General features: G+C 33.8%; 1 protein-coding gene across 2 annotated transcripts in view; it reads left to right on the forward strand.

The window, feature by feature from the left end:
• The window catches only part of KLHL1 (kelch like family member 1), a 362363-nt gene that overhangs the window by 261924 nt on the left and 78353 nt on the right, over window positions 1–22086 (forward strand). For both annotated transcript variants that reach the window (XM_040487388.1, XM_040487389.1), the window contains exon 7: window positions 10450–10674. In XM_040487388.1, coding sequence (XP_040343322.1) covers window positions 10450–10674 — 225 coding nt within the window. The remainder of the gene's footprint in view (window positions 1–10449; window positions 10675–22086) is intronic.

Below are 22086 nucleotides of genomic sequence, written 5' to 3' on the forward strand. Positions count from 1 at the left end.
TATAAAATAAAACTCTTAATTTCCTTGAGGTATTTTTTATTGAATCATTTGATTATAGAGCATATATTATTATGACATTTAAATATTTAATGTGTGCCTTGGACTTTCATATATTTAAAAAATTTAAATTATCTAACTTTAAGAATAAGCTCCTGTTACTTTTCTTTCTTTATTCAAAGGACTTGAAAGGATTATTTACCCTGAATTTGTCTCTAATTCGATGCATCATTATCAGTATTGTTGAAAGGCAAAAATGGAAAGGGAAATAGATAGGTGGAATTAACCATCTTGACCTGACTTTTTTACTTCCTTGGCTTGAGCTGTACAAGCTTCACTATCAAGAACTTTTAAAGAATGGCTTTTAATACAGCAATTTTACAACTGGATAATTTTTAAAGCATTTAACTCAATAGTAATCATCATGTAGCTTTAAGAAAATGATTCACTTACAATTCTGTGTCAGAGAAACCTGAGCATTTGCAATTAGGTGGGTGAGATAATTTTAAAATACTGTCGGAGTTTTTCTGAAGAAAAGCAATATAACAAAAGAAAGCTTATTCTTTCATCTTTGCCCTTTGAGTACTGCCCTATTTGATGTCTGCCTCAGTAACTTCATTCAGTCACTTTGGTTCCACTTCAGTACGTTTTCTTTAAACTTGACATATACCATTGGAGATTACCAGTTCAAGGTCATCAGTTTGCACAAAATTATAGAAACAACTCAAAACCATGAAACATGTTAGTGTAAGTCCAGTTTGTTTTTCAGATACAAAGGATTGTCTTCTGTCATGGGCATCTATTTACTGTCTGCTAACATATTTTTAGGAGAGAACCATACTTCCCCAAGGGTCTCAGATGAAGAACAAGGCCAAGTCAAAGTATCCAATTCTTTAACACTCTTTAGAATCAAGAAAGATGCTCACGTGTTGTTAAAATATGGTTGTTGTTTTTTTAAGTTTATTTATTTATTCACTTATTTTGAGACAAGGGCTAGTGGCAGAGACAGAGGGAGAGAGAGAGAATCCCAAGCAGCACCACACTGTCAGCCCAGAGCCTGATGCAGAGCTGGAACTCACGAATTGTGAGATAATGACCTGAGCTGAAATCAAGAGTCGGACACTTAACTGACTGAGCCACCCAGGTGCCCCAATTCTGGTTGTTTATATCATTCTCAGGGAGTCTCCAGACAAGGGACTTTCAGCCCCTGGAAGTCATTTTTTTTTAAGTTTTTATTTTAGTTCCAGTTAGCTAACATAGTGTTATATTAGTTTCAGGTGTACAATATAGTGATTCAACACTTCCGTATACCACCCTGTGCTCACCATCCCCATCACCTATTTAACACATCCCTCACTCACCTGCCCCCTCTGGTAACCACCAGTTCTCTAATTAGGAATCTGTGGAAGCCATGTTCTTTACTGAGGAGTCAAAGAAGGCTGTTTCTGGTGAAAAGTGAATCACCTGTCAATGAAGTCTCCTTTCTGAGCCTCATCCTTACTAGAAAGAAACAAAGCTTAGTGACTATTTTGGTTGTAACTGTTTTTGGTATCTCTTGTGAGGATAAATCAGGGTTAAAATTATAAGTCAAATTCTTCAAAATTTAGTCTAATAATAACTTTATTTTGCCTTCTAGTAGTCAGAGGAATTGGGCCAAGTCACTATACGTCTTCTGTAGGTCTTTCTATGAATGTGGATTGAATAATAAATTAGTGTGGTATGATGCACTTCCCACCATAATTATAATTCTTGAGCACTCAGTATTCTTTTTGATCAATCTCCCTGTGAATGAACAGTAAGCGATAATAGATACATCTGTTTTCTAAATTAAGTCTCCTTTTGCAGATCCACAGGGAATAAGTCTGTGTGTGTTTGTGCATATGTTTCATACAAACTAGATCTTAATCCTCCAATGTGTGGATCTTCTCTGGCAAAGAAGGACTCCTCAGGGCTACCTTAAGTTACTTCTGTGATAGAGAATGTTAAGTAAGAGATTTAAAGATAAGTAGAAGTCACTACACTTTCACCTAATGTGGTATTAATGTAATACTTTATTTTAAATGAGCAAACACCAGTAGATCACAGAGATCCTTCATTAATATATCTTTTTAAAGTGGGTACTCATTTATGAAAAATGCAAAAATGTATTTTCCAAGAGTTTATAGTTTAGGTGGAGATCAATAAGACCTCGTGTTCTTTTGCTATACTTATGAAAAAGCATTTCAATGACTGGTATTTTGTTATATAGTCAATAATAGAACTAGAACCCAATTGTCACAATATTAATTTTTCCTATCATTCACTGGTACCCACAATTTCAGCAAAGGCTAGAAAAATTCTAATAAATATTTTACAAAAATTATTAATTAGGACATAGGGCATTTTAATAACAAAATAGCAAGATTTTGGCTGATTTTTGGCAAATGTTAATCGTGAAAATAAGTATTTAATTTGAAAATGTTAGCACATGAATTTATGTTTAATGAATATTTTTAAGAATGTGAAAAAACTGTATTTGCAATAATGCTTTAATATACGTGTTCTTTTGCAATAAAGTTATTTTAATAAATGAGTTCTTTGCTGTAAAAAAGGTGGCTAAGTAATAATAATAGAAATAATTACAATTTTGGCTTATCTTTTCAGGTCTCTTTTCTATGACATCATTAGTAATATCAAAAGGTGGTATTAAAAAGGAATTAGTATTTCATTTATAGGACTAAGACATATTTCTGATAAAATATTTAATAGGAAGTTACAAATCAAAAATTCAATTCCCCCTATTTCTTAAATTTATTATGTATTTTACTATGCACACACACACACACACACACACACACACATGCACACACAGGAGTCCTTGAAAATGTTGCATCAATTTAAGGTCAACCAGCTGATTTTGATGTCAATATCAAAATTACTCACTTTCCAAATCTGCTGTGAATATAATAAGTAATAAACCTTTTGTTTATTACAGTCTTTTGTTTCTTTATGTATTTTTGATGTAACTGTATTTTATATTTAGATGATTGGTGATCATATATATTCATATTTATTTTATAACTTCTGGGTCTTATGGCCTTCCCTCATGGAACTTCACTCTTAAGTCTACCTAGAAGTAAAAATTAATCACCTGCTTTTTTATCTTCCAAGATATTTAAGGTTTTAATAATGTGTAAACCAGGGCAATTTACTTAAAATCTCCTGTCTCTGTTTTTTTTGTTTTGTTTTGTTTTTTTAATGTTTATTTTTAAGAGAGAGAGAGAGAGAGAGTGCGCGAGCAGGGGAGGGACAGAGAGAGAGGTTGACACAGAATCTGAAGTAGGCTCCAGGCTCTGAGCCATCACCACAGAGCCTGATGTGGGTCTCAGTCACACAGCACAAGATCCACGGAGCGCGAAATCATGATCTGACCTGAAGTAGGTCGCTTAACTGAGCCACCCAGGCGCCCCTCCTTGTCTATGTTAATGTCTGTGAAGCCTTGAGAAGAGAACCACGTCGTGGGTTCTCTTGAACCCACACAGCTGTGCTTTAGTCATTGGTTCATCTCAAGTGCATTCCAGTATGAAGAGTAAGACAGGACTCCAAGTTTACTTATTTATTTTTCTCCAAAGAATAACTAGTTATCTTAAAACTAATTTTTAGTTTGTTTATGTATGTATTTATTTACTTTTAATAGAATTTATTGTCAATGAGCTGACATATAGTGTATACAGTGCACTCTTATCTTCAGGAGTAGATTCCTGTGATTTATCACTTACATACAACACCCAGTGCTCATCCCAACAAGTGCCCTCCTCAATGCCCATTACTCATTTTCCCTATAGCCCCCCTGCCTCCCGCTCCCTACCCCCATCATTTTTTTCCATTGGTTTAGACAGATACTTTTATTAAATTATAAATATCAAGTGTATTAAGGTTATGTCTGGCTTTCATTTCAGAGTTATGAATACAGTTATTTCCTTTGTCATAAAGCATTTTTAAAAATTTCTATACTTATATAATGCTTTTTAAAACCTGGTAACCATTTTTTCCTTACTACTCCTTGTTTTAGAAATTATCCAGCTTTTAAAAATGTATTTTTGATATTTCCATTTGAATTTCCAGAGAAATACAAGTATAATTTCATAAATACTTTGTAAAAATATCATCATATTAATTGTGATTATATAAGATAATAATTCACATTTCTGAAAACAAGCCATCTTGTTCAAAATTAGTGTGATTCTTTCCATTCATTTTAATTGACATAGTTCTATAAAGTTTTAATTTTTCTTTATCTAGAACTAGCCCCTATCTTGCTGGTTTTTAGATAACTCACTTTTAGTGGTGCTAAAAGGTAAATTTAATTTTTCTAAAGAAATTACACTGATGTTTGCATTTTGCTTATATGATTAAACAACTGCCAGAAATCTTTTAAATTTTTCTAAGATTTTAATGGTAATAACATTTAACTATTAAGGTGCATTATTACATAAAATACAAATAACTAAAATTATGCTCCATACTTTTGTTTCTCCAAGCTATGAGTTAAGAACTTGGCATATTTTGGCATTCCTGAATTTAGTGAAATTAATTTAAACTAAGTATAATGTTAGATTTTTTTAAAGTAAAATTTTAGTTAGTTAACATCCAGTGCAATACTGGTTTTGGTAGTAGAATTTAGTGATTCATCACTTACATACAACACCCAGTGCTCATCACAACAAGTGCCCTCCTAAATACCCTCCATGTTTTTGAAATTTATATATCTACCTCAAAATTCAGCATTAAGCTTAATGATATATTTACATTTATATCTCTATGCATAGCTATGTATCAGTCTATTACCCCTTACAAATGGTTATATTTATAGAAGGGAGAAATGTGGAATTTTGTTGGATGTTTATTCAGCACGTATGAAATTATTATGTATGAAATGTTTATAATGCCATCCTTATAAAACATAACAAATTACCTAAAATGTAGTGACTTGCCTGTCTTTGAAAAATATTTTCCCTGCAGTGATATCTTTTATATTAGTGTAAGAATATTATCCCAAACTATATTTTCAATAAGTATATAGACACATGAAAGTCAATGAGAAGCTTATCCTATGAAAAATTCAAGAAATAAGTCATTCTTTATAATGCTATTTTATTTAAAGCCTGAAGTCTTATATTTTAAGTATCATAAAAATATCTTTGCTTTTAAACTTTTCCAGTATGTTTCTCTCTATTTACTGCTTCCTTCAAGAGAATACATTCTAATATAATTTAACCTTTTCCTAATGATTTGATGTGCATGATTGTTCTATTTCAGTGAAAACACCATTTTTATTCTGGTTACTTCATCACTGTCAGCTACTGCTGTTGTCAAAGGATCCAGATCACTCTCACTTGTTGGTTTGTAAAGTCTTGTGAGTAGGGTAATTGAGCTTATTAATAGTGCACTAAAATTATAGTAGAAAGGCTTTGTGAGAAGACCAGAGGCCCTTTCTTTTGAGTTGTATAAAAGAGCTTTAACTTCTTTATAGCTTTTTGTGACATTTTGTCAGTTTGGAAAACTATGATCATTTTATTCTGTGCTATGTTCAAGAGAAGTAAGGTTGCTAAATGATTGAGTTACAGATATTGGAATAAGTCCTGCTATCGGTAATGCCAAAATGGAATGCGTATATATTAATTGTTATTGTTACAACTTAATCATATGTGACTGTATAATAAACAACTCTAAAGAGACCCATAACCACACTTTGATAATATCTTGAACACTTATTCTAGGTTTGATATTTTGAGACAAGAGCCTGCTGTGTTTTTTTGTCATGAAGAAAATACTTTTGTATTTGCATTGTATAGATTACCTTCTAGTTATGTTGTTCAACTTGAAAAAAAAATACCTGATAAATTTTTAAAATGCAAATTAAAACAAAGTACACGTTATTGCTGTGTACCAAATTACCACAAGCAGTGGTTTAAAACAACTGTCATCTTTTAGCTCACAGTTTTGTAAGTCAGAAGTTTAGGGTGGCATGACTACATTCTCTGCTCTGGATGTCAAAAGCTGAAATCAAAGTGTTGGCTAGGGTTGTGCTCTCATCCAGAGCTGGAGGTCATCTCCCTGAAAGATTGCTTCCTCGCTGGCTGTCAGGTAAGGAACACTCTCAGCTCCCAGAGGCCACCCATATCCCTTCTCATGTGGCCCCTTCCATTTTCATACCTGACCTGAGCAAGTCGAGTCCTGTTCATGCTTCATATCTTTCTGACTTCCCCATCCACAACTAGCCAGAGAAATCTCTCCATGTTCAAGGGTTTATGAGATCAGGGCCAGCCAAGTTATCTCCCCATATTAAGGTGAACTGTGACACACAGCATAACAATCCAATGAAGTGATTTCTTATCACAATCCAGGAAATAGGTCATTAAATCTCAAGAAGGAGCATTTATAAAATTCTGCCTGCCACATGCATTAAGTGAATTAACTTGTTCTATAACCAGGATAAGGTAGTAAATATGTGTTTATCAGAGTGGGCTCTAGAGCCAGCTTAATATTGCTGTTCAACTAGTTACTATCTGAGAGACACTGAGCAAGTTACTAAAGCTTTCTCTGATTCAGCTTCTTTTTCTATAAATTTGGCCTAATAATAATACCCGTGTCATAATATTTTAATAAAAATCAAATGTACTAATACATGTAGATCTCTTAGAGCATAAGAAGTACTCAATAAATACTGTCTACTAATTTGATTAGTATATTGGGACTAATGTCATATGGTCTCAAAAATGCCTGACATTTTATTTCACATTATTCAATATACCAAGAATGAGATGTATCTTTGAATTATATAACTCCATTAAGTTAGGAAGTTTTACACATTTCTTTAGATTCTATTGAGTTACACTACACATTTTATAAAATAATATTGTTATTATACAAAGTTATAGCTCGCAGAATAATAGTAAAATTCCCTACAAGAAATAATGCAAATTCAAACTGCTTTACCATAGTAATCTAGAGTTTAAAATACAAAACAATAGGGATCTAACCAGTCCTAATATTGGTCCTCCATAGCCAGATGTTCTCATTATACCTGTTTTAATGAACCTAACCATTAATTAGTTGCTTATGTTTATGGTTTGGAGTCTCAGAGTAGGTGCTTTCCAGTTTATGAAAGTTGTCAGGGCTCTATTGTGCCTGCAGTCACACATTCTAAAGTCATGCAGGCATTTGAGATAATTAGTGACAGTTTCATGCCCTTAAAGTAACTATATGTTAAAATAAGTTTTCCTTTTTAACATTTCAAAGTTATGACTTGTGACCACAATAGTTACTTATATTCTATTTTTAATTTACATAATGACAAATAGTACCTTTACGTCACATTTAACAGGGTAACATTTCTCAGTGAGAATGGCTTTGTCTTTCCTTTGACTCAGGTGACCACTAAGGAAATACATATACTCTGATGAACAAAGAAAACCAACCAAACCCATAAACAAATTTATAAATTAAAATAAATAGTAATAATAGAATTGTGATGTTTATCCAGATAGCTAATGAGGTATACTGGTGAGAGAATTTCTTTTTCTTTTTTTTTGTAATGTTTATTTATTTATTTTGAAAGAGAAAGCACAAGCGGGGAAGGGGCAAAGAGAGAGAGAGAGAGAATCCCAAGTAGGTTCAGTGTTGTCAGTGAAGAGCCCAGCATGGGACTAATTCCCACAAACCCAGTGATCATGACCAGAGCCAAAACCAAGAGTCAGACGCTCAACCGACTGAGCCACCCAGGCACTCCTGATGAGAGAATTTCTTAAAGAACATTATTATTCATAGCTTTCCTTAGAAAAAGAGGAAGCATATGCTTAACTTTGTGATCCTTAAAAACTAAATAAAATATTTATATTACATTCTGACCGAATGAGAAAATAATCAATTAGATTGGCTACTATAAGTAAGTTCTACAAATCAAGAAATATTTCTTTGTTTTGTTCTACTAAACTTTCTATAACTATGCAAAGTCAAACAGTGGAGTGAAAATAGGTGTTGTCTTCTGGGGCAGGTAGAATATGGTTCCCCAAAGATATCGATATCTGAATCCCCAGAATCCATGAATATGGTAGCTTACATAGAAAACTGTGGGAAAGTTTTAAGGTGGTGAAGAGAATTAAGTTTGCTAATTAGCTGACCCTAAGCAGTCTATTCTACATTAAATAGGAATGTTCTGCATTAATTCAGATTATAAAGGGGTGGGCCTAAAGGAATCACAAAAATCAATGTCAGAGAAATGCAGTGTTTCTGGCTTTGAAAATGGAAGAAGGGGTCATAAGGAATATGGATGGCCTGTGAAAGATGAGAAAGGCAAGACATTTACTTCTTCAAAGCCCCTGAAAGAAATGAAGCTCTGTCAACACCTTGATTTTAGCACAATAAGACCTATTTTGAACTTCTGACCTCCAGAGCTGTAAGGTGATAAATGTGTGGGTTTTTTATGCCACTAAGTTTGACGTGATTTTTCATAGCAGCCATGGGAAATTAATACAGCTTCTAATTTGAAAAATGAAGACAGGATGTACTCAATTTCTGATGTAGCAATTTTAGGATAAAATACAGAGGTCACCTTTGAAAACTCAGTTCAAGGAAAAACACTGTAAAGCAAAAAATCCTGCCATGTGTTGAGATTTAAGATACATCTAGCTTGTTTGGATGAGACTTTGAAATCAATCTTCACTTTTCCCTTTGAATAACAACACCTTTGGTTGCTCAGAAGCCATTAATTTCACGCATTCCCAATTATTTTCTCTTAGAAGGATGACTAGACCTTAATTTCTCTGCAAAGGTTTTGACCAAGGTTTTGGACAGTATGGAAAGTACAGTTGTACAAATACTTCCTTGTCTAGCTGTATCTGCAAAATATGAGTCTCATGAAATTGGGTTCATTGGGATCAGGTTACACTATTACACCAATATTTCTCAAGAGTTAGTCATAAGAGAGAGGTACTTCCATATAACTTAATTTTAGTGAAGCATTCGTGAATGCCAATGCCATCAAGCTTTGAGAATTCAGATGACCTTGAAATTATTCAGTGGTTTAGTTCACCTTGGAATTTTGTTTTGTACATGGATGAATAAATCATCAAATATAAAATATAATAAATATACTTAAGCATATCTTTGTTACTAATCAGTATAAGTGACTTTTCTGAACATTACAATGTATGTTTATTCTAAAAATAATAGTACTAATCTTATAATGCTTCATATTTAGTTATATGGAAATTAGCTCATATTTTTATTAACTTAAAAAACATTAAATGCATCTAACCTAGTATCTATATTATTATTGCTTTGTTACCTTTGGGTAACATTTGAGCATTTACTCAGTTTTACTCATTTTATTTCAATTAGCAAAATTTCCCCTACCAAGTTGTTCATATTTGTTTAGTTCCTTGCTGGTTACTTTCTAAATAGCAAGTGAATACCCTGAGGAATACTTTCCCTAGTTTGCAAGCTTTTATTATGTTACAAGTAAAATAGATCTTTAGTGAGTATGTGAAAAGTATACAAGAATGTTGTCTCCCTTTGTAGGGATATTTAATCATTGAAGATAAAGCACTGGTGAATGTGAATCTGAACACTAAGATCAAACACTGAAAAGCAAGAGTAGTGTTTTGTTAGCTATGTTTTATCATATAAACATTTGTGAACTTGTTCAAGGCAGACATTTTTAATGTGAAATGTGTAACCAAATCTATAAAAACATATCTCATCAGCAATTTAACTTATTTCTGCTTTCAATTTCTATATGGCAAGTTAGATTTATTCCATTTCTCAGATTTATGTATAAAAAGCTTTTAGGAAAGATAAGCTATTTTATTTAGAGATTGTAACATGATTGATAAGGATAGAAAATCAGTTTAGTCTCTACATTCTATTAAGCTATTCCCCAGATACATTTTTTAAAAGAATATCTTAAAAGGCATAGCTGACATTTGTTTACATAACCTCAAATTGACTTTTAAAATGTTCTGTTATTTTAAGGCATAAAACAAATTTAAAGAGAAACATGGTAAATAATTTATTAAATTCAATTCACTTTCAGAAACTGTACAGAGATTATACAGAAATTATACTAGGATTATGTTACTTTTTTATGGCAAACAGTGACATAAAAAAGTTGTAAAATCTGGCAGAACTGTGCCATGACCAACAATAATTCTATTGAACCGATAGTTTAGCATGAGACCATTATAACATTCAAACAAGTTATAAATTTGTGTCTACTTTGATAATTAGTTTCTGCCAAGGAGAAGAAATAATGTAGTTAAAATACTACTCCCTTTGGTTTTCTGCCACATTGTCTTTAAGAAAAATAAGTGTGACAAGAGTATTTTCATATCTGAATTTGTACACTGTCTTGGGCAGGTTGTGTGTTAGATTAGTAGTAAATGGTGATTGTTTGATTTTATGTTTTATCAGGAGCTACAACCATAGAGAAATATGACCTCAGAACAAATTTGTGGATCCAGGCAGGAATGATGAATGGCAGGAGACTGCAGTTTGGTGTGGCTGTTATTGATGACAAACTCTTTGTAATTGGAGGTCGAGATGGCTTAAAGACATTGAACACTGTTGAATGTTACAATCCCAAAACCAAGACTTGGACTGTCTTACCACCAATGTCAACACATAGACATGGTCTAGGTAAGATCTCTTACTTTATTGATATTCTTTTTAGAAACATTTATTGATAGTTAAAATGCATGTTAAAAATAATATTACTGTCACTAATTATCATTAACTTTAGATAAATTATGAGTTTATTTGGAGCATTTTTTCTAAGTTCTTGACATTTTCTTGTGTTGACTAATGTGCATTAAACTGTTGAGAAGGATGTCAAAGATACCAAAATGAGTAGACCTCAAGCAATCTTCAAAGTTTTCACAATCTGACATTCATACAACATGTAAAGTTCAATATGAAAAAAAAAAAAATAGAACTATCATGGAGAGGCCAGAGTAATGTTGCCCAGAGGAAAAAATAGTTAATGTGCATTGAGGAAAACTTAATTAAGGTGGCTCACTCCACTCCCATAACTAGCCTACCCATACCTTTGCATGTAATTAATTCCACCTTGAAAAATCTGTGGGGAAAGAGCAATACAGTTTAGAGAAAGAATAACGTATCAATTGGCACCAGGGATCATTAACACAGGATTCAACCGATTTCTCCTGTGGAAGAACCTGGAGATGCAGAGAACTATATTGGGATTCAGATGATCTGGGTGTGAGTCTTGAATCTACCGTATTGACATGATTTGAAGACAGCACTTAAACCATAAGACTTCAATTTCAAGACTTGCCACCAATTCAAAGTTATTAAGTAGATAAAAATATAATTATAATGTTATGAAATCACTGTGTGAATTGTAAAGTCCTATACAAATATTTGAAAAGAGGAATGAAATAAAGGTGAACAGTTCCTGAATTTGTACTTGTACCCTGGGGATTATAAAGAGAAGTACAAATGACTTTTTTTTGAATACCTGAAATATGGCAAGTAATCAATTAAGTGTCTTTCATGTATTTAGAATATACATATTAGAGAGCTATCCAGGTTTAATTGCAAATTCGTTGATTTAGACATTCATAGGCAAGCAAAATCATAGAACATTTCTAAAATACATATTAATGCGAGTTCAATTTTGATATCTCTAGCACTGCACTTCCCATTCTTGTTTACTCCACCATCAATTTAAGCAAACATTAAATAAATAAATAAATAAATAAATAAATAAATAAATAAAATAGGCCTGGGCTATTTGATCTTTTAGCTTACCTCCCTTTTTTCACATTAGGTATTAGTAAATTAAGGAATAGTAATAAATATATGAAAACCTTTTCAAGTTCTAAAATTTTTTGCTTTAAATAATAACTATATAATTTATTTAAATCACATGGAACCAAATTATAATATGAAAATATTAACAGCAAATTATTCTTCCCAGGTAACATTCATGAGTATTAAAGGTTTCTTACATGATTGTTTTCCAAATATAATGGAGGATTTTTGCTTTTATATCCATGTAAAAGCTATATGTGCTGTTTTAATTATCTAGCTATCTAATGACCTATGTTTCTGTTTGAGTGAAATGTAGAGAATAAGCACTCTGGTTTAGAATATTTAGAATTTAATGTCTCCTTCTTCCTTTTTGTTTTTGACAATTCAGTAATTTTCTGTTAAGGTGTACTAAGGTTCAATTATGTAGGTTATTTGCATGCTAAGAGAACATACTTGAAAAAATTTCACTGAGAATACATCTTATGCTATATAATTTCAAGTGTTTAAAGTGTACAAGGTGATGGTGTGCCTCCAAATTCTGTCACACAGCGTCCTCTCCTCTAGGTGTCAGGACTGGACAAAACGGTAACCTGGGGTATGGTCTTTCAGTTTTTCTTATTTGCTAAAGGGTTCATTGTAAAGGTTCATGTGGAAGTAAGGCTGCACAGCAAATGACATGAGCTAATAAGTATTTCAGGTATCTGAAATGTAGTGCAGCATTTCTCACAAGTTTTGGGGACCCAATACTAACTGTAGTAGTCCACTATTTTCATTCCTCACCCTCCCTTGCTTTGTGTTTTTCATTCTGTTTCACTTCTATTATCAAGTGGCTCACCTCTCCTCCATATCTTATGCCATTGGCTTCCTCTGTTTTACTTCCTAGGGGCTATTGCTTCCTGTCAGTTTTTTTTTTTTTTTTTTTAATTCTCTCCTACAATACTCCCCAAGATCCATCCTTGTTGAATTAGTAGATAGACCATCATTTCTGGACACGATTCTCATTCCAGAGTGCCTCATAGATTGCTAGCAATGCCCAGTACATAGAAAGCTGCCTTCAACTTGGATGTCAATCCAAGCTCTAATCAGCTGAAGCCAGATTGATAGCAATGCAAGATACATGTGTGTTTCCTGATGAAGTTGAGTGTTTCTTTTATGATCAATCACATTCCTTGTGATCAGTTGAATCTCAGAAGTCCATCATTCTATGTCACACTCAAATGCAATAAGCCTCCTTGGCCCAAGATTTCTGTCCCTTCAATACACACATCAATCTTTGATTTACCTTCTCCTGGGGACTCCTATTACATTGATGTTGATATTTCTTATTTAATTCACCATATCTTTTTAGTTTAATTTTGTATGTTTTCTTTTATCCCTTCCTATTGGCTAATTTTAATATCTAGCCCTCCAAATTGTCCTTAATCTTCATGCATCATGATATTTCTCCCATATATTGATGTCTTGATCTTAATTAATTTTTTTCACAAACTCGTTATTCCTGCTTGGTAATTCACTATAATTGCTTTCTTCTTCCGTGGTACTAATATTCCTCCTTGTCTCTGTGAGGCTATTTATTATTCCTATTTCAAATTCCTATCTGCCTCTTTACTTCTTTTTTTTTATGATATGTGATCATCTTCCTTCTCTTCCTCAGATTCCTCTTTCAGCTCTCCTCTTACTCTTCTCTTTTTCCTGTTAGTCATCCTTTTTCTCCTCCTCCTGTTGCTGTTCTTTTTCTCCCTCCACTTCGGCTTCTGCTTCCCCTTCTTCCCCATATCTATTTTTTTCTTCCTCCTTTTTTTTCTTCTCCTCTTCTAATTTTATTTTAACAGTAGTTGTAACCATGGAAATGTGTAATTTTTAACTGTATTTTTAACTGTAATTTTTAAGTCATATGAATATATCAGACACTTTGGCTAATTGAATGGAAGTTAAGGCATATGCCATTCTTTGTGCCCTCTCAAAACATTCAGGACTGGATGGGAGGGCTATGCCAGGGTGTGGAGCCCTGACCTTGCAAGCTGGTTTTGTGCAACCTATCAGCTCTTATTCCTGACATGTAACCCTCAGGGACACATCTGTTTACTTTCACTTGCAAATAAATGTCCTTAGGCCTTTCTTCTTTATCTGTGATGCCCTAACTATAGGACTGGAAGCTTGGATAGGAAGGGAATGTTCTGAACCAGTAAGTCTATTTGCTTCTGCTGTTAACAGTTCTTCCTTTAAGCTGGGCTCTGACGACATTCTGATGTCATCCAGACAATTATGGCAGGCTCTTGATGGGTTCTACTCTCTTGCTCCCAAGCAATGTAGAGGGTTCACTGGTTGTTCTTTTGACCACATCAAAAAAGCACAGATCAAATTTTCCTCTGAGATATTCCCCCATTGCAGTGCCATGAATTTTTGTCTCAGTAAGTTACAACTAACTTTTGTTTTTCTAATTATTTTTTACAGTGTCAATGTTTGTTTTTCAAAAACACACCATGACCTTCCCTTTATGTAATCCCTGGTATTTGGTTTGAATGTAAATCAACAGCCTTCTGTGCTAGTTTTTTATTCGTTCAGAAATTAGAATGTCCCATTTTATTTGCCATATAATCAGTACTTATTCTGCGATATCCAGTGAAATTACAAAATTGACTATGTAATCCCGTGTTATGTATTCAAATGACTAGAGGTAACAGGCTAAAGTAAAACTTAAAAATATGTAAAATATATAAAAATATAATATATATGTGTATATATATATGTGTGTATGTATATATATATATATATATATATATATATATATATATATATATATATACTATGTATAAAATTCAAGACATTTTTGACCTGTATGGCTTTTTTTTTTCTCACTTGATTTGTATAGGAAAAACAAAACCTTGAATTATTTTTTGAGAAAGTCACATGAGTTCCTTGGTTGCTAAAGATGATTATGTGGCCAAAAATGTTTCATAGCTATCAATAAATGAAGAAAGCTCCTTCTGCTGCATAAAATAGCATAGAAAACTTATATGCATATTAAGTCTGTGATGTCAAGGGAGCAATGCATCTGCCTAGAGAATTAAACTAATTAAGACCACAGTTCTCTCAATATGCTAAGAGTTTTTATTTTGGCATTTATGTCTTTGAAGTACATAATCCACATATCATGACTTTTTTGCACCACATTTTATATTATATAAAACTGAATAAGACATTACTACAATACAGTGCTTGCAATTATGTCTTTTCAGGAGAAATTGACAAAGAGTAAGATAGCTGTGGATTATTGTGGATTTTCTACATGCTAGGAACCAATGTTGTATATTAAACATATGGTAGGAGTTGTTTTTATTTTTATTTTGTTTAGTTTTCAATTCAGGTAAAATCCACACACCGTAAATTCAAGTTTTAAAGTGTAGAATTGAGTGCTTTTGAGTATACTTACAGTTGTGCAGCCATCACCACTATTAAATCCCAAAATATTTTTATTATGTTTTTAAAAAATATTTTTATATTTATTTTTTTTTTTTTCAGAGAGAAAGAGACAGAGTGTGAGCAGGGGAGGGGAAGAGAGAGAGGGAGACACAGAATCTGTAGCAGACTCCCTGCTCTCAGCACAGAGCCCAATGCAGGGCTTGAACCCACGAACTGTGAGATAATGACCTGAGCCGAAGTGGGACGCTTAACCGACTGAGCCCCCCAGGCACCCCCACAAAATATTTTTATTATCTTAAAAAGGAACTGTACTTGTGATGCCTGGGGGGCTCAGTCAGTTGAGCATCCAACTTCAGCTCAGGCACTGATCTTGCGGTTTTTGAGTTGGAGTCCCTCATCAGTCTCACTGCTGACAGTGTGGAGCCTGCTTTGGATGCTTTATCCCCCTCTCTCTCTCTGCCCCACCCCTGCTCACGCTCTCTCTTTCTCAAACATAAATAAATATTAAAAAAGAAAAAAAATAAAGAAACTGTGTACCCAAAAGTACTTGCTCTTCCTTCTCCCTTCCTCCTAGACCCTAACAATAATAATCTACTTTCTGTCTATGGATTTGCCTATTCTGGACATTTCATATACATAGAATCATATAATGTGTGGTCTTTTGTTTATGGCTTCTTTTACATAACATAATGCTTTCAAGGTTCATTCCTGTTGTAGCATGTATCATTTCCTCCTTCCTTTTATGGTTGAATAATGTTCCATTGTTAGAATTTATCACATGATGTTTTTACATCATAAATAGAAAGACATTTGGGTTGTTTCCACTTTTGGACTATTATGAATAAAATAAAACTGCTACGAACATTCATGTATGCCTTTTTTCTGTACTATGTTTTCAATTCTCTTATAGATATAGATACAGATAGATATATAGATATAGATGATATAGATATAGATAGATATAGGAGTGGAATTGTTGAGTCATATAATAGCTCTATATTTTATTTCTGGAGGAACTGCTGATTGGTTTTCAGAATGGTTGCACCATTTTCTATCCCCTCAGTAATGTATGAGGGTACAAATTTCTCCACATCCCTGCCAACACTTATTATCCTTTCTTTTTATATTGTAATTATCTGAATATATATGAAATGGTATCTCACTGTGGTTTTACATGCATTTCCTACTGAATAATTTTAAAAAATTTTTCTGTGCTTATTGACATTTACTCATATTCTTTGGATAAATATCTATTCAAACGTTTTGTCTATTATTTGTTTAGAATTTTTTCACTGTCGAATTTAATAGTTCTTTGTATATTCTGAAAATGTCTTCTGTTAGATATGAGTTTTCAAATATTTTTATACATTATATGCATTCTATTTTAACTACCTTGACAGTGTCCTTTGAAGCACAAATATTATTAACTTGATGAAGTTCAAATTATTTCTCTTTTCTTTTTTTCACATAATATTTTTAATTAATTTATGTTTCAATCTATGTCCAAATTATTTAGCATATAGTGCAACAATGATTTCAGGAGTAGATTCCTTAATGCCCCTTACCCGTTTAGACCATCCCCCCCTCCCACAACTCCTCCAGCAACCCTCTGTTTATTCTCCATATTTAAGAGTGTCTTATGTTTTGTCCCCCTCCCTGTTTTTTTATATTATTTTTGCCTCCCTTCCCTTATGTCCATCTGTTTTGTATCTTAAAGTCCTCATATGAGTGAAGTCATATGATTTTTGTCTTTCTCTAACTGACTAATTTCACTTAGCATAATACCTTCTAGTTCCATCCACATCTTGCAAATGGCAAGATTTCATTCCCTATGATTGCTGAGTAATATTCCATTGTATATATATATATAGCACATCTTTATCCATTCATCCATCAATGGACATTTGGGCTCTTTCCATACTTTGGCTATTGTTGATAGTGCTGTTATAAACATTGGGGTGCATGTGCCCCTTCGAAACAGCACATCTGTATCCCTTGGATAAATACCTAGTAGTGCAATTACTGGGTTATGAGGTTTTTTTCTTTTATTTCTAATGCTTTCGGTGACATATCCAAGAAAATGTTGTCTAATCTATGGTCATGAAAATTTATGCCTATGTTTTCTTTTAGAAATGTGATACTTTTAGTACTTAAATTTAAGAATATAGTTCATTTTGAGTTAGTTTTTGCACATGGTGTGAAGAAGCAATTTGACTTCATTCTTTTGCATGTTGTCTCAGCACCATTTGTTAAAAAAAAACAATAATAAACTTTCTTTCTCATTGAATTGTCTTTTTAAATTTAATTTTATATTTACTTATTTATTCTTAATCTCAGTATAATTAACATACCGTATTGTATTAGTTTTAGGTGGGCAATACAGTGATGCAACAGTCTATACATTACTCAGTACTCATATGATTTATTCTCCTTTTCCCATTTCCCCCATCCCCCACCCACCTCCCCTCTGAATACCACCAGTTTGTTCTCTATATTTAAGAGTCAGTTGTTTTGTTTATCCTTTTCTCATTGTTGTTGGTCATTCGTTTCATTTCTTAAAATCCACATATGAATAAAATAATGTGGTATTTGTCTAAAGAAAGCCATCAGCAAAACAAAAAGACAACCTACTGAATGGAAGGCGATATTTTCAAATGATATATCCAATAAGGGGTTAATATCCAAAACACATAAAGAACTCATACAACTCAACAGCAAAAAACCCCTAATAATCCAATTAAAAATGGTCAGAAGTTATGAACAGACATTTCTCCAAAGAAGACATACAGATGACCAACAGACACAGGAGATGATGTTCAACATCATTCATCATCTGGGAAATGCAAATAAAAGCCACCTTGACATACCATCTCACATCTGTTAGAATGGCTAAAATCAACAACACAAGAAACAGCAGGTGTTAGAGAGGATTTGGAGAAAAAGAAACCCTCGTACACTATTGGTGGGAATACAAACTGGTGCAGCCACTCTGGAAAACAATGTGGAGTTTCCTCGAAAAGTTAAAAATAGAACTACCATACGACCCAGAAATTTCTGGATTTACCCTAGATATTTACCCCAGGATACAAAAATACTGATTTGAAGAGATACATGGACCCTGATGTTTATAGCATATTATCAACAATAGCCCAATTATGGAAAGAGGGCAAATTATGGAAATATATATATATATATATATATATATATATATATATATATATATATATGGTGGTCAGAGGGATAAATTAAATAGGTGTTGGAGATTAAGGAAGGCACTTGATGGGATGAGCACTGGATGTGATGAATCAGTATATTCTGTACCTGAAACTAGTATTACACTGTATGTTAATGGGAATTTAAATAAAAGCTTGAAAAAAGAAGTAACAAATCAATTGGCCGTAAGTGTGAGGGTTTATTTATGGAATCTCAAATCTATTCCTTTTGTTTCTGTTTCTGTCCTTATGCCAGTGTCACACTGTCTTTATTGCTCTCATTTTGTAGTCACTGAAATTTTGACATTGAGAAGTTTGAGCCCTCTGACTTTGTTGTTCTTTTTTCAAGAATTTTTTGGCTATACATATAATGTTATTTGCAAAGAGAAATGCTTTTATTTCCTTTTTGAGAAACCATATGGTCTTTATTTAAAAATGTTTAAAGTTTATTTAGTTTTGAGAGAGAGAGCACAAGCAGGGGAGGGGGAGACACAGAATCCGAAGCAGGCTCCAGGCTCTGAGCTGTCAGCACAGAGCCCAATGCAGGGCTTTAACCCATAAACCATGAGATCATGACCTCAGCTGAAGTCAAACACTTAACTGACTGAGCCACCCAGGAGACCCCAAAACCATATGGTCTTTATTTCTCGTTTTTGCCTTCTGGCCCTAGATGGAACCTCCAGCACAATACTGATAAGAAATAGCAAGAGGGGACATTGTTGCCTTTTTCTTTTAATTTTTTTAATGTTTATTTATTTATTTTTGACAGAGAGACAGAGTGTGAGTGGGTGAGGGGCAGAGAGAGAGGGAGACACAGACTCTGAAGCAGGCTCCAGGCTCCAAGCTGTCAGTACAGAGCCGGACGCGGGGCTCAAACCCATGAACTGTGAGATCATGACCAGAGCAAAGTTGGACACTTAACCAACTGAGCCACCCAGGCGCTCCTGCCTTTTTCTTAAACTAAGGGATAAGGTTTCAGTTATTCACTATTAAATGTGATGTTATTCTTTTTTTCTTTTGTGGATGCTCTTTATCAGCTTAAGAACACTCCCTTATATTTCTAGCCAGTTGAGTGTTTTATCATAAAAGATACTGGGATTTTGTCAAATGCTTTTCCTGCATCTATATGAAGAGCATGTGATTTTTCCCTTTAACAGTACAGTGTATTACATTAATTGATTTTCAGATGTTAATCACCTTATTATTTTTTCAGAAAAATCTCACCTGGTCATGGTCTATAATCCTTTTCGTATGTTGCTGTTTTTGGTTTGCTAGTGTTTTGTGAAAGCTTTTTCATCTATATTCATAAAGAATATTGGTCTGTATTTTTCTTGTGATATCTTTGGCTTGAGTATTGAGGTAATAACTGGTTTCATGAAATGATTTGGGAAGTGTTCGTTTATCTCCTAGCTTGTGGAATAGTTTGTGAATGATTAATGTTAATTCTTTAAAGATTTAGTAGAATTCATCAGAAAAACACAGTTTTTGAATTACTAAATCTCTTTATTTTTATTGATCTATTCAGATTTTTCTGTTTCTTCTTGAATCACTCTCTAGCTGGTGACTTCCTAGGAATTTGTCAATCTCATTACAATATCTAAATTGGTGGTTTATATTCTTTATAGTATTCCCTTAATATCCATTCTCTTTCTTTAAGGTAGGTAGTGATGTTCCCTATTTTACATCTGATTTTAGTAGCTGGCACTTGGCTCTCTCTCTCTTTTTCCAACTATTTAAAGGTTTGTCAATTGTATTGATATTTTCAAAGAACCAACTGCCATTTTCCTGGTTTTCTTCATTCTAGTCTCCATTTTATTTATTTCCATTCTATTTTTTAATATTACTTTTCTTCTGTTTGCATTGGGTTTGCTTTTCTTTTATTTCTTAAGGTTAAGGTTAGGTTGTTGGTTTGAGATTCTTCTTTTTTTTAAACATAACACTTTTTTTGTTGTTGTTCTGTTTACAGTGTACAACATGATGGTTTAATATATACACACACCATGAAATGAGATCCTTCTTAATTTTTAGTAGCTATACTTTCCGTGTTTCAGGTGCACTCCAGAAGTTTTGGTGTTTTTGTGTCTTCATTTTAATTCCTCTCAAAGTATTTATTTTTTAGACTTTCTTTGACCCATTGATATTTAGTAGTGTGTTTAATTTCCACATATTTATTATTATTGTGATACAAAGTACGTATTTATACATCCATCAACACAGATGTAAAATTATTGCTTTGAGTAAATGTCTTTTAAATAAAATAGGAGAAAATAAAGTTGTAAACCAAAAATACTGGGGAACCTGGATGTTCCAGTCAGTTAAGGGTCCGAGTCTTGATTTGGGCTTGGGTCATGATCTCATGTTTGTGATGTCGAGTTCCACCTCAAGCTCTGTGCCGACAGTGTAGAGCCTGCTTGGGATTCTCTCTCTCTCTCTCTCTCTCTCTCTCTCTCTCTCTCTCTGCCACTGTCCTGGTCATGCTTGCTCGCTCTCTCTCTCTCTCTCTCTCTGCCTCTGTCCTGGTCATGCTTGCTCTCTCTCTCTCTCTCAATAAATAAATAAACAAACATTAAAAATATATTAACTTATCAGTGCTCTTATTCTTTATGTGGATTTGTATTACTGTCTAAAAATGTCAACATTTTGGCCTGAATGACTCCTTATAGTATTGCCTATAGGGCAGGTCTGCTGGCAATAAATTCCCACAATTTGTTTGTTTTTAACCGGAGTATGAGATCACTTCTCCTTTATTTTTGAAGAATATAAAATTCTTAATGGTCTTTTTCTTTCAGTGCTTTGAATATGTCATCCCATTGTCTTCTGGCCTCCTCATCATCTGATGAGGATAACCTTGTAAGGAGAATCCCCTGTATGTAATATGTTGCTACTCTTTGGCTACTTTCAAGATTCTGTCTTTGGTGTTGGATGGTTTGTGATGTGCCAGGTGTGCATATCTTTGAGCTTATCCTACCGGTGGTCCCTTGTGCTCTGCTCTCTGGCTCTCAGCTCAGTTGGGTTCCTAACAAGGCAGAGTTGTTAACTGCCTACTGAAGTGTTAAAGGAGTACACCAACATGCACACTGAAGTGTTAAAGGAGTGTGCCAACAAAGACAAGTTTTCCTCCTCTTCCCCCATAAGGAAACTTTGGCAGAGGTGCCTGAAGAAGACCTCTTCTCAAGCCCGGGGAATAAAGGTGCCTGGGCTAGGCATGCAAATACATGAAGGGTGTGACCAGCCAAAGGGGTCTGAGTCCTTGATTGCAGCTCCCTTCAGAGACTGCAGTACCTTGACTGTGCACAAAGACTGGTGTAGGGAGAGCAGATTTCCTTAGTGAGTTCTTCCGGGTAAAGATAGTATAATTACCTGTGGTCAGGTCTATAAAATCCCATGTAGATTTTTAACCAGGAGCTGGACTCCTCATGCCTTAACCTTCACTTCCTGTTTATACAAATCCTCAAGGTCAGTGAGAGGTACCTATTGCATTCTCAGATTTTGCCTGAGCATACACACATCCCTGAATTAGCCTCACCTAATTTCACCACCTCGGGAAGATATGATATTCAATAATTGCCTCTGATTGCTTTTTCCTTTGATATATGCCCTGGAGCATTCTCAGTAAAAGGAAGCCTTGGTCAACGGATAG

Source organism: Herpailurus yagouaroundi, unplaced genomic scaffold, assembly GCF_014898765.1.
Source record: "Herpailurus yagouaroundi ecotype Mexico unplaced genomic scaffold, PumYag 164, whole genome shotgun sequence".
In the NCBI taxonomy this organism is placed as follows: Eukaryota; Metazoa; Chordata; class Mammalia; order Carnivora; family Felidae; genus Herpailurus; species Herpailurus yagouaroundi.